Source organism: Sylvia atricapilla, chromosome 4, assembly GCF_009819655.1.
Source record: "Sylvia atricapilla isolate bSylAtr1 chromosome 4, bSylAtr1.pri, whole genome shotgun sequence".
Taxonomy (NCBI): Eukaryota; Metazoa; Chordata; class Aves; order Passeriformes; family Sylviidae; genus Sylvia; species Sylvia atricapilla.
In genome coordinates this window covers 23,703,922-23,717,285 of record NC_089143.1, presented here as the reverse complement: position 1 = coordinate 23,717,285, position 13,364 = coordinate 23,703,922, and the positions used below count along the sequence as shown (strand labels likewise).

The 13,364-nt window shown below is 38.1% G+C and overlaps 1 protein-coding gene across 2 annotated transcripts in view; it reads right to left on the bottom strand.

Annotated features, from left to right (window-relative positions):
• Positions 1-13,364, bottom strand: part of CTNNA2 (catenin alpha 2) — a 469,159-nt gene that overhangs the window by 361,738 nt on the left and 94,057 nt on the right. For both annotated transcript variants that reach the window (XM_066317287.1, XM_066317288.1), the window contains exon 3: positions 6,733-6,920. In XM_066317287.1, the coding sequence (XP_066173384.1) occupies positions 6,733-6,920 (188 nt within the window). The remainder of the gene's footprint in view (positions 1-6,732; positions 6,921-13,364) is intronic.

Below are 13,364 nucleotides of genomic sequence, written 5' to 3'. Positions count from 1 at the left end.
GCAAAATTCACCTCAAAACAGTTTCTAATTGCAAAATGCATCTGTACCATAAAGCTGAAGCAAAGCATCACCTTCTGCAAAAGCCACCATGAAAGGAAGAGCCTCCGCTCACACAGTCTGCTCTCCTGGAGCGGAGCCTCCCGAGGCGACCACAGCTCCTCTGGGCACCCTGTGCCAGGGCTTTATCACCCTCACAGGGAGGACTGATCTTCCCTCACATCTAATCCAAACCTGCCCCCTTCAGTTTAATGCCATTCCCCCTTTCAACTAAGCAGGAATAATCCTGGTAACGTGGATACAAACCCAAGATCTTCACATGTTACATGAATCACAGAAGTATTTACAATTACCTTCTGAACACAGAAAACATCACTTTTAAAAAAACCCTGAATTTATTTATTTCTTTTGCAGAATTTACTCAGCAGAATGGAATTTTATTCTTTTATTTTTGAAGTTTGTTAGTAATTCCTTTTTTTTTTTTTTTTTTTTTTTTTTGGTATGTAATCATCACAAAGTCATTCTTGTAATTTTCCAGTCAGTTTTTTAAAGACTGAAAATTCACAGTTCAGTGATGGAAGCATAAAGCAATGACTGAACTTTAAGCTCATCTCCTTGACTCTTTGTCCCTTCAATATGCTACTTCCCAATTTAAATATCCCAAAGTCTCTGCACCACTCCTGATCTCCCACCGGTTTCCCTATCCATCATTAGACAGCTGGTGAAACTCTCAGTTTCTTTGCTCTGCTAAAAACTTCCATCACTGACCTACACAGTCATCTGAGGTCACTCCTGTGCCAAGCGAGAAGGAATTTCTTTCCAAATGCTTTTGATCCAACAGACTAAAGTAACTGATTTTCCAGTTCAAAGATGACTCAAAGTTTTCCTTTTTTATTTCCTTCTTTTTTTTCCTTTCTTTTTTTTTTAATGTTGAAGAATAGGAATTTCAGTTCAGAATTTCTGCCTAATGAATCAACAGTGATTTCACTTCACTGCAACTCAGAGGATATTTCAGTAACACATAAATCAGAACAGCTTCAAAAAGGGAGGTCGAGATGCTCACCCTGTGGTGCTCTGCAGCTTCACAGAACTGTTCTGAGGGGTCAGGGACTTCAGTTCCAATCTCCACGTTGAATTACGCACAGAGGGGACACAAATACAGATTTCATGCATGGAGGAAATCTCCTTGCAGAACACTGCTCATGGTTAGATCAAAACTTAATTGAAAAGACTCTACATTAAATGCTGCTGAGGATTACTCACTGTGGATTAAGCCTCCTCAGTTTGGGAATTACTGCTGGAAGACAGAACAGGGCAAGATAACTGCCTGTGGTACCTATTCCAATTTGTAAAATATTTTTTTTCTTTTAATAATTTTCTTAATTTAAATCCTAGTGTAACTATTCTCCAAATTTGACCCAAATTCAGAAATTTCATGCATAATAATGGGTGGTGGAATTAAATATTTACTGCAATACATGGCCTAGTTACAGTCCCTTGATAGGGATTTTTTTTTTCTTTTAACTGTGCTGCATTTCTGCAATACATTCTTAAAAAAACCCTTTACTAACAGTAATATTTCTTCTAAAAGAACAAGCAGTAATTTTAGGATTTGATGTTAATATTCAAGTAAAATATTTCTGGAGGAAACACTATTTCCCTATCTTTCCATTTCTGAGTATAATTTTTTTTTTTACAACTGTCAGAAGTCGGCATGTTAAAGAAATTTTATTCTGATTTTATCCTGATATAAAGCCACAAGAGTAATAAAATTAAGAAAGACACTTTAAATAAATACAGTATAAAAAAATCTCCAAATGTATTAATTTATATTACTTTTCAAACTTTTGTCACTGCTTTTGCAAAATCTGTCTCAAACTGTCATGTTCAGGCAATACGTCAAACACCAACTACCCTTTATAACAAACATACCCAGGAGATGGAAGTCACTTTCATAAATTTAAACTAACGTGGGCTTAAAGAAAACACTGAAAAGTGAAATGAGTATCAGAAAAGCTCCAGCCAAGGCTAAACAGAAATTAATCTTTTGGAAATGGTGCAGAGAAGAATTACCAAGAACCAGTATCATCAGCAGTTCTCCCAAAAAGTCTAAACCATGTATACAGAAAACCATAAAATTATGGAATGGTTTGAGTTGGAAGGGACCTTAAAAGACTATCTAGTTCCAACCCACCTGCCATGGGCAGGGACATCTGTATGCATTTAATTAAACTCCACTTTTAGTTTTCTCCTTTAGGATCAATCCTGATCAAGAACAGAGAGGAGCAGGAAAAGACATTGGTGCTGTTGGGTTTGTTTCACAGAAAGATAAAATAGTTTGGGTTAGAAGGGATTTTGAAGGTTACCTTGTCCATCCTTGCAAAGAGCAGGGACATCTTAACCAGCCCAGGTTGCTCAGAGCCCCATCCAACCCAACCTTGAATATTTCCAGTGATAGGGCATCCATCGCCTCTTTGGGTAGACAGTTCCAGTGTCTCACAGAATCATAGAACAGTGAGTGCTGAGTGCCTGATATGAGTGGCCAGCCATAAATACAAATTATATATCTATATATTATATATGTATGTATATACAAGAGCTATATATGTGTGTTTGTGTGCATGTGCTTACTAGAAATACAGGATCAGTCTCATTCCTGCTCTGAACTAGGACCATGGAGCTGCAGCAGCCTCACTCCTGGTTTTGGGAACTCCTGACCCTACTTTTCTGTATAGCAACTCTTGGAGATGCTCTACAACATCTGCTTTTTCTTCAGAAGTGTTGTACATCATTTCAGAGTAGGAGCTTTAGTGTCTTTCTGCAGCTCAGTTCTCAGAGAGCTGAAAGATAATTAATGGATGGAAAAGAGTCTGCAAGACCAGTGTTAGAGTATTGGCAAGGAATGGCATTTAGAGGGACAGACTCCTCAGGAGGAGCATTGCAAACGCAATTAACAACTGAAGTTGCTTCCATATGTAACAAGCAATTCAAAATAAATAAGGAATTATTTTTATTAACAATGTAAGAGTTTTCAGGCCATGGCTCCAGTGACTTGCTGAAAACATTACTTGAAACCTTTGTGCTAAAAAGCTTTCAGCCTAGCATAAGCCACCAGCCAGACAAAAAGCAAGTTGGAGAGCACCTCCTCACAGATATAATTGGAAAAAAAGAGAATATGTTTATTGTACACACAGGTTCTTTTGAAAGTGCAGACCAAGATTCATTCTGCCACTAAGCAGGACTACCCACATGCCCTATTTCACCTTTCAGGATGAATATAAACTCTAGTTTGTCTAAAAGACTGCTTTCCAGTAATTTCTTTCCAGACACTTTTTTCTCTATCAAGAATCAGCACATGCTAACTTCAGTAAGCAAAAAAAAGTTCTCATTATTTCAGTGAAAAGGCTTATAAATAAACATAGGGAGAACATATGTTTAAGTGAAAAGATTGGGGTTGTTGGGGGTTTTTTTGTCTAAAAAGACAATTATCTAGATTCTAGAGGAAAAAATTCAAGATTCTCTATATTTCTCTAGAAACTATCTCTTATAGGATTTAGTTTTAGTTTTAAAACTTCATTCAAAAATTTTTCAAAACTAGACAGTTAAAATCATTAAAGCACTAAAATTATTATTTTTTACTGTGGTTTTTTTTCGGAGAGAAAAAAAAAAAAAAGCCAAGGACGTTGAAGCCATTTTCATGTCTCAGAGATGTTCATCTACAATGTCAAGATATTCACAGAGTACACAGGCCACATTCTTTTTTACAATATCCATAAATCTGCATCAACAAAAAATTAAGTCTACATCAACTTTACCCTGTCCTAAAACACAAAAAACATTGACAGCTATTTTCTATCCCTTGACTGAAGTATGAATTTCATATTCGGAAGTGAAATTATATCTACCATGCTTGAAAAGCAAAAAAAATCAAAACACAACCAGCAGCTGGACTAAATCATGTTTCTAATGGAAGTTTCAGCTATATGCCAGAAATTTCCAGGAAAATTACATTAAAACCAGGCAGTCACCAGCACATACCTACAGACAGACATTGCCAAAGTCATTTACCAGACAGAATAAATTTGCATGAATAGAACCTATTTCCTTGCATTGCTTTCTGCAGCAACAGGCTGTGTCCTAACAAATTTAATCAAACCTGAGCCCAGTGGACCTGCAGTTCTTGATAGATTTTTGTGTCAATCATGGCCTGAATTTCTCCTCCACAGGGAATTTCCTTCTTCTCTACTGATCAATGAAAGACCAGCTGCATTTAGACACTTCTGCTGTGAGTATAGCATATACTGTACTTTTTATTCCTGTGAGTTCTTCTTCACTTCCCTACACTTTTCAGGGTTTGTAGCTTCACTCTTTATGGTCACAGAATCGTGGAATGGTTTGGGTTGGAAAAGACCTTAGAGATCATCCAGTTCCAACCCCTGTCTGCTTTCCCTTCTCCTAAATATAAAAACACATGAATGCTAAACTTCCACTTTTCCCCTTCTTTGTGCCCCATCTGGGAGATCTTTTACACAACTCTGACAGTATCAGAATAAACACCCACAAAGCATTTAATGGCCCAGCAACTGGATATTCTCACTTAGAAGGTTCTGAAGTAAAAGTGTTCCTATCATGGAATCATTATGGGATACAGAGATATACAGGGATGAGCTTTAGGCAAAAAAATCTCTTTTTTTGTTTTTGCCCTTTGTGTTTTCAGAATGTGTTTCATAAATCAAACACGTTTATCACCCAAGTTTTCTACAGCCAATAGAATTTACCTTTCCATGCAATAGAAGGAATAAGAATCTTAACAACACGGACCCTCTCCTTCCTTCCAAAGCATTTTGCAGTGGTACAGAGCACTTGTTCCACACCCATCAATGGAAAGTAAGAGTCTCTGGAGGGAATTGCTGCCTTTAGTAGTCCACACCATTACCCAGCAAGGCAGGGCAGGAAATGAGGAGCACACCAAGAGCCAGCTCTAAGTGCCGCAGACATTTTTAGGCTGACGATGTAATTATCCCAGCTGGAACCCTGCCAGGAAATCAGCCAGGAAAACACAGCCTCAGTTCATTAATCCAGCTCTTTATGGCACTGAGCTAAACATATCATTTCACATCACACCAGGGCTGGGCTCATTTACACAGCTCGTGGGTGCTAATAATGGTGTGTGGTGTCTCCTCCTCTCCTCATTATGGGATCGTGTTGAACAGGCCCCAAAAAAAGCTGCTCCACTTTTCTGACAGGCTTTTTTCCCAGCCTGGAGTGTTGACAAGAGATGAATGTCTGTGTCATTCTGTGTAATTCTGTTTAAGGTATTTTTCCTCCTCTCTGCTTCTTCACTGTTGTTTGGGTTGGTTTTTTTTCTAAATATAGGTTAAGAAAAGAAAAGTAAAGGTCTTTTTGTCATGTAAAAAATCAGAAATTCAGTCTAGAAAAAGAGTATGCATGTTCAGGTTGATGCCTTTAACTCAGAAAAAGGCTGTTGAGGAAAAGCTGAGTCAGCATCACAAATCCAAAAGGGAAAATGTTCTAAATTCAGAGAGAACATGGGCACTCACATCACCACTGAACATGCTGAGCTACAACTTGACACAACACAAAATAAGTAATGCAAGCAACAGGAAACTGAAGTAGTTGACAAATGAAAATTAATGCCAGAACAGCCAGGCATCAGCATTAAAAATCTTAAAAAAAGACAACCCACCCAACCAAAACCCCACCATCACAACAACAAACACCCAGCAGAAAAAATAATCAACAAAACCCATAAAACCCCACTAGAACATTGGAATACCTTTGTACATAGAGAATACAGCAAATACCTAACTTCTTCTGATGTACTGACAACTGAGTATTTAAGAAAACCCAAACCACGCAGGAACATGAAAACAGTGAAACCAAATACACACAGAATGGAGGAGGAGGAAAAAAATACTCTCAGGATAGGCCAGTGTGGAATATTCTCTAATCAGTGCTAATATACACAAAATTTAACCCTCTCTTCTCATATGATCACTTCAGTCCAATTTTCACAAGATTAAAAAAAACATAGTATGAGTTCTGGGGGAGTAATTCACCGAAAATAAATATTTTACACCCAAATCCTTTAGATTCCTTTTGAAATCTAAGTTGGAGATCTCCCAGTCTCTTTGTAAAACCCTGATGATAATTGGCAGATTGAGATTATAGGACTTACAATGGGATAAATCTGAAAGGTACTTAATTCTGCTGCAATAAAGATAATTACAATCAAAGTCAATAAAATGGAAACATTTTGTCATAGGCATTTATTAAAAACATATTTTTTCCCCTACCATATATGTGAATTTAAAAGCACCTCATACCCATTTTATCTTTTGAAAGAAAATTGTAAAATATTGTGAGCATCTATTTATTTTATCACCAACACCCAGAAAATAATTGTCTTATTATTGTTCTTATACCTGTATTTTCAGGCTTTGATATTATTTTTTTAAGGTATTTGGAACCATAAGTACTTCTATACTGCTGTATTATCTGGTTGATAATTGTTAGATTGTTCAGAAACATACGTACCATAATCCTAATTCTACATTTGCACCCACAGGCTTTACCACTACTTGGGTTTGGCCAAGTGAAAAAAAAACCATCATTTTGTGACACAGCAGAATAAAAAACAGGCTGAAAACGTAACAATAAGCTTTGGCACTGGGTAAAGCTTTACTCCCATCAAGCTTTTTTTTCCCCACATACCTTGTTTTCGAACATCTTCTACAGCAGCAATCAATTCCTCCTTGAGATCCTGGCTCTCTTTAGCAATTTGGTCTCCTTTTTCCAAGAAGTTTTGAGTGGCCTGCTCCACTGAGGCAGCCAAAACATGAGCCTTCTTTGAGCGCCCTTTCTTCTTGCCAGACGGTCCTTTATTGCTCGTGTTCACAAGCGTCGTTACCTTTGGGCAGCAAAAAACAAGTTTTTGTCAGTTTGAACAATTCCCCAACTATTTATAGAAACACCTAATTCAATCCTTTCTGTGCCCTCGAGGGGATGTAGTGGCCACATGTTTTGAATAGATAAAATTGGAAGTATAAAATCCATCAGCACGTCCCCGAAAAGAGGGTTTTCCTTTTAAACTCTCCTCAGTCTGGGCTAAGCAAATCACAGCCAAGCAGCAAAAAAGAAAAAGATAAGAACCAGGCATGGCAGGGCTGTGGTGCCAAAGCATCGTTTTTGTAGCTGGTTTTCATTTTTAAAAAATGAAGACACTGATAAAATGAAACCTGAACACACCAGGGTCAGAAACCATTCAAAAAGCAATTGTCCCCTGAGATAATGTACTGGCAGTGACATGCAAGTGGTGACAAAAACATTGTGGCTGTTTTCCAGACGTGAAAGGCATAAGGAGCTCGCTCTGCAAAGATTATACAGGTTAAAGCTCTTTGCTTTAGTGCTGCTTCACTCTATTCTTAATATTTTGTCATAAAACCACAGCAGGCAGTGAAATGATCCTACCAATATTTAAACAGAAGGAAACTCTGCCTCAATGTTTGCAGAATCTCCTGAAGGAATTCTTTATTGAGCTGTCAATAAACTGATTAGAAAGCTTAAAAACACAGCACAGTGTGTGCATCCGACAGCTGAGTGCTAGGCAAAGAGGGAATCCTGCATGACTTCAGCAGCACCAGGCTGCTGCTCTGAAAAAACAGGAATATTGAATTGGGTACTATCGGGTGTTAAATGCACAAAAAAATAGCACTGGATCAATAATGCTCGGGGATGCCATTCTCCCTAACCAAGATAGAAACCAGGACACCAGGGCACCTGTACAGTTATGTCAGCGTTCTGAGCCACAAATTTGCTGTAAGAAAAAGAAATGCCTTTGTAATACAGACATTTCACTAAAAACCAAAAGATTCTAAAACAAGTATGAAAATTCACTGTCATCCCTGTTACCAGAAGAGTGACAGGGTCTTTGGTACAGTTTTGACCAGAAAGCCTTTTACCATGTTCTTTGTGGTTTTTTTTTTTTTTATCTCTTTCAGTCAGTTGTTTGTTTTTTTTTACAAATCACATCTCTATGTACCTATATCTGCATCTATACAGATGTATACATATAGATACCTATATTTCTATCTTGAAAACACCATAAGCATGGATGTATTGAGAAAAAAATGAATGTACTCCAGAGCCTTCTTTCAGGAAGGCGTCTGCCTGGCTACTGGAATGTAATATTCATCCATCATAGGGAAAGGGGTTTTCCCACTATTTAGATCTAGACGTAATATTTTTTTTTATTAGCTTTCGCTTGCAAATATTCCTCATGAAATTTCCCGAAGATCAATTTATAGTTGATCATTGTCATTGGCATCTAGTTATGGACACCTAAAGAAAGGCAAATAAATTCTAACCCACCACCAAACAATAAGAAAATTTTATCAGAACTTCCCAATGTGGAAATAATTACAAATTAAAATAAAATATTTAATAATATTTTCTTAGAGGCTTTTCAGAATAAAGGAACTGCTTTGTCTTATGCTGTTTAATATGCAGAAATAGAGAAAAAAACATTTAAATTGTCTACAAGTGCTCAAAATCTTCTCAGTTAAGAACTTCTGTGTCACTCTGTGTAGGGCAGAACATGTGCGGGTCCTAAAGGTGAAGAGGATCTGGCACTGGCAGAAAACCTTTGCTAATGCTCTGAGCTGCTGAGTCCAGAACTAACACACTGCATAGGAAAACCCAAATTGTCACGTAAGATGGAGACATTTTCTACCACTTCTATAACACACATGTAGGAAACAGCAGCCCCAAAGCCAATCTTCTTTTTCAAAGGGAAATACTGGTGTGTTCTGTTTGAGACCAATTCCTTCACAAATGTTTTGTTGCCTTTTTTTTTTTTTTTTTTTTTTTTTTTAATTTATTTCATTCCTACTGTAAAAAATTAAGTTTCCATCATGCCAAAAGCTGGCACTCAAATGTAATCATGGAAGAGTGCCAGGAAGAGAGCACAAGATCACAAACGGTGCTACAGGTTTTGTTTGCCAGTGAACCTCAATGATTTCTAAATTTGAAGCAAAGGCTTTAAAATTTTAAACAAGATCTACTGGCATGAAATCCAAATAAAAAGCAACATCTCACTACTCTCTGATCAACAGTATTCAGATGAAGCAATGAGAGAAATGTGGGGCGAAGACATTCCCTTGGAAAAGTGCAATTCTGGATTCCAGTCTCTGCGCCAATAGGTTGGGTTCTGGGTAATACAGAGCTCTCATAGGAAGAAAACCACTCATAAAAACTGGAATACTGCCATTTTACCCATCTTGTGTCACCTTCTTTAAATTACATTAAATTACGAGTTAAAAGGCTAAAAAAGCAGTTTCTTCCAAAATTAGAATTCCTGTTCCAGAAAGTCAGCTGTATTGGGACAGGGCAAAGGGGAAGGAAGGCTTCTGATACCAGTGACAGAAAAATCCATGGCATATTAGCTTCTTTCCCATATTTTAAAAAGCCAATAACCTGTGAATTTATATAAATTGCATGAAAAAAATTGAAGAAAAAATAATAATAACCTTTTATCTTATTAAAATAGCTCCGTTTTCCATCAGGGCTTTAAAGCTAACTGGTTTATTTTAAATATCTTACCCCATCTAAAGGGTACAAAGAAAAGAAGGTCTCTATCAGCTTCTGTTACTAATTAATGCAGAACTCACCCAAAATTCTGTACAATTATCAAATATATCACTTGATAATTACCATAAGCTCATTTGGCAGCCTTGTAATGATCCTGGCTTTGTGATCACGCTAGGGAACCTTGCTCTCTTATTTTATTAAAGAAGCTTCACACAGTCCTAGCACAGATCTCTGCTGGAATAACAGAACTTCACTAATTAATAGTTCAGCCCCATCCTGAATTGAGGCCTCCTTACTCAGCTCCAGCAGCACAAAAGAAAGGTGAGGATGTCTTTGCCAAAAGCAGAAAATTCTATTAGCATGGATTTCCCCACGGCAGAGGTCATGTGCAGGCGGGGAATGCCAGGAGTGAAAGGGGATAGAGCTGGATCACACACTCATCAAATTAATCTCCTGTCAGCAGCTCCAGCTCACACAAGAACATTCCTGGCTCCCTGAATTAAACTGTCTTCCCTATAAATTTCTGAAAGGGGTGGGCCACAAGTTTAGGAGTTGTAATTCTCTCCTTTTGCCTTCTCTTTGCTCAGTATCTGCTCAAATTGCGTTACCCAAGACGTCCCATAACCACATTGAAAACAAGCATTTTACAGTTCTTGAGGCAAATATTGAAAGACTTTTTTTTTTCTTTTTTTTTAATTATCCTGCTAATCCTTGTGGTTTCTCTCTGATCCCTCACACAGGACAGATGCCTTGGTACTGTGTTTTCAGCACAGATGGGGTGATGAAAGGATTGAGCAGCCCTTTGGAGAAAGGCTTGAGAACACTGGTGGCACATGGCAGGGGACTGGACCAGGTGATCTTTCAAGATCTCTTCCAGCACATATCCTTCGATGATTCTGGGATTCTACAAATTTAAATACCAGTGACAGAGGCTGTTGAGGAGTTTTTCTGAGGGTGGACAGCATTTATATATAAACAAAACCAAATACACCTCTGCAAACATGTCTATTATGAAAAAGGTTCACACAAATACTTGGCTCTGATTGTGACAGCTGAAATCTCTGCAAAAGGGTTTCTCTGAAGGATCACCAATTATTTGCACACACACACAAAAAAAACACCACTATTCTCCTCTATGCCCCTTGCATTTTTAAGTAAATATTGTTTGTTCTTCACAGTGGCATTTGGATATGAACAGTTACGAGTTATTCCTCTCTTCTCATGCACTCATAGGTCACCAAGGTGCTGGAAACATTCAATGACCTGAGCAAAGACAGCCCTGACATTGCCGTGGAAGAGCCCTTTCTCTTCTGGATATCACCTGCCCTTCCACACCACCGCCCCATCTTACTGCCTCACTAGCTGGACAACGTACACCCTTCGAGCACCCAAAATCCTGCTGTCTCCAAAAGAAGTTTGTTTCATCAAAGGAAACAAATAAATCATTACAACTGTCTGGAAACACAAAAACTCTTTTTTCCAAACTGTCTCACGGCTGGGTGTATGGTGTTTTTTTTGTTTCCTTTGGCAGAAGAGGCCTTTCAAAATACCTGGAGAGAGAAGCAGATTGTGTTGGGGGTTATGGCAGCAGCACGGATGTGAAGACCTAATTTGATTCCCTGCTCCAAATGAGGTAGAGAAACAGACCTGAGCACTGTGTTTGTGACCTTCCCTTGGACCATCCAGCAGCACAGCAAACAGATGGAATTCTGCCTCACAAATTCCTGGCTCTGCACACCAAAGACTTAAGCTATGGTGTGGCTCTCAGCAGTAGCTCATTAGCTGATCCCACTCCAACTGCAAGGTGCTACTGAGGAAAATGCTTTCAACAACTACTTTTCATTCACATATAAAACAGAGAAGCAGCTAAATTGGATTTTTTCCATATTTGTGCAGAGGAGCAGATAACTTGTTTGGTTTTTTCCCCATATTTGTGCTTATTCTCTAGTGCCACACAAAAATAAGGGGTTTTTCCCTATTACACCAATATGTGTGAACACAGATGTTCTGCTGAGCATGATTCAGTCTAACACAACTCCATTTTTTTATAATAACTGTTCTTCAATTTTCCCTATCAACTTGAGTAATTTGCCACTGTCCTTACCCCATAAATCATAACAGCTTACATAATTAACTCTTGTAATTATCTCCACACGATTAGCACCAGCTGGCTACCTAATTCATAGAACTAAAATCCCCTTTCTATTCTATGTGGGTATTTGGATTCTCATTGATGAAGAGAACTTTGCCTGAATTCCACGCTGAATTCCAGTGGTTTAATCCAGCTTTTTGTATGCCTTCCAGCTCCCCTCAGTGTTTGCAAACACCTGTGGACTAGAGGCATTCAGAAATAAGCAGACTCCTCTCTCTAATGCATAAATTATTAGCTGGGGTGCTACAAAACACCACTGCCACACCTCCTTTTTGGCTGGGAAGCACCCAGATAACTGAGGCAACACTGCTTAGAGCCAGGATATTTTATATTTTAATCCAGTGTAGCTTGAGGACAGCAAGCAGCTCCAATTCACATTTCTGCTGCCAAAAACTAATTCCTGAACAAATCTGCATATTTCTATTCTGCCCACATGATGCACCTTTAGGATGTAATTTGGAGATAGCAACACTGTTGCTGCTAATTTATATTTTCCTTATCAGAGCTCCCACCACGGGAAGAGGTTTACATCCTGGCCAATGTGAATGAATATTATATAAGGAACTTTTAAGGTTCTTCAGCAAGTATTAATTCTCAGTGGAATTTCTGACTACTTGTTATGCTATCAAAAAGAATAAAAAAATTTGAAAAACCACCCCACATTTACTTTCCTCCCACAAATCTTCCTGAAAAACTGTCAAAAATTTCTACAACAGACACACAAACCTGAAATATGTTTTCACAAAACATATTGTGAAAAAAAAGAATAGAAAAACACAAATTAAAAATCACGGTTATGTTCATTCTACAAATCTGCATTAAAAATGGATACAACAGCCATGAAAACCTGCAGCCCGCTTTCATCAACTCTCCCATAACTGAAACAAGAATCAATATAAATTAAGCTAATAATGTCTCCCATAATACAATTTCCCTCTAATTTGTAATAAATTTGGCACAAAGATTATTAAATTCTCCTTTTGTGACAAATTTCTCCTGTTAATTGGCACTAAAGGACTGTGATGCTATTTAGACGCCAAATACGAATTCCAGGAGTTACCTCGTAGACAGGAAAAAGTCTTTCCACTCATGAAAGACAGAAGATTTATATTCCTCAGGTTTCCCAAGGACTCATTCACTTGGTCCTGTACATTACTTGAGGTTCCTCACACCATCCACTTGTCAACTGGTAGCTCCAGGAATTTACCATCTCTTGGAACTGGCAGCAGAAGCAGAAATATCCATTTCCAGATCTCCTCTCTGTGCTGGCAGGATTGCAAAACCTCACTTTTAAGAACTAAATAATCCCATTCCTGAACACAAGTTTCCAGTATCTTGTTAGGATTTTGGCAATTCCGGTTTTTGCCAAGAGAGAAAAGCTGAAGCAGGTGTTTAATTGGAGCCACTACACATTCTTTAGCAAAACCATTGGCTTAACCTGACTCCTATAAAATATGTTCATTGCCTTTAAATGCAAGAAAAGGATGAAAGTAAAATTTTAAGATGTTCCTCTCAATGTGTAATTCACTGTGGGTTTAATTGCACAAAAGGCCTTGATCCCAGTCAAGTCCAACAGCCAAAGATGGCACAGATTCCACAGATTCTC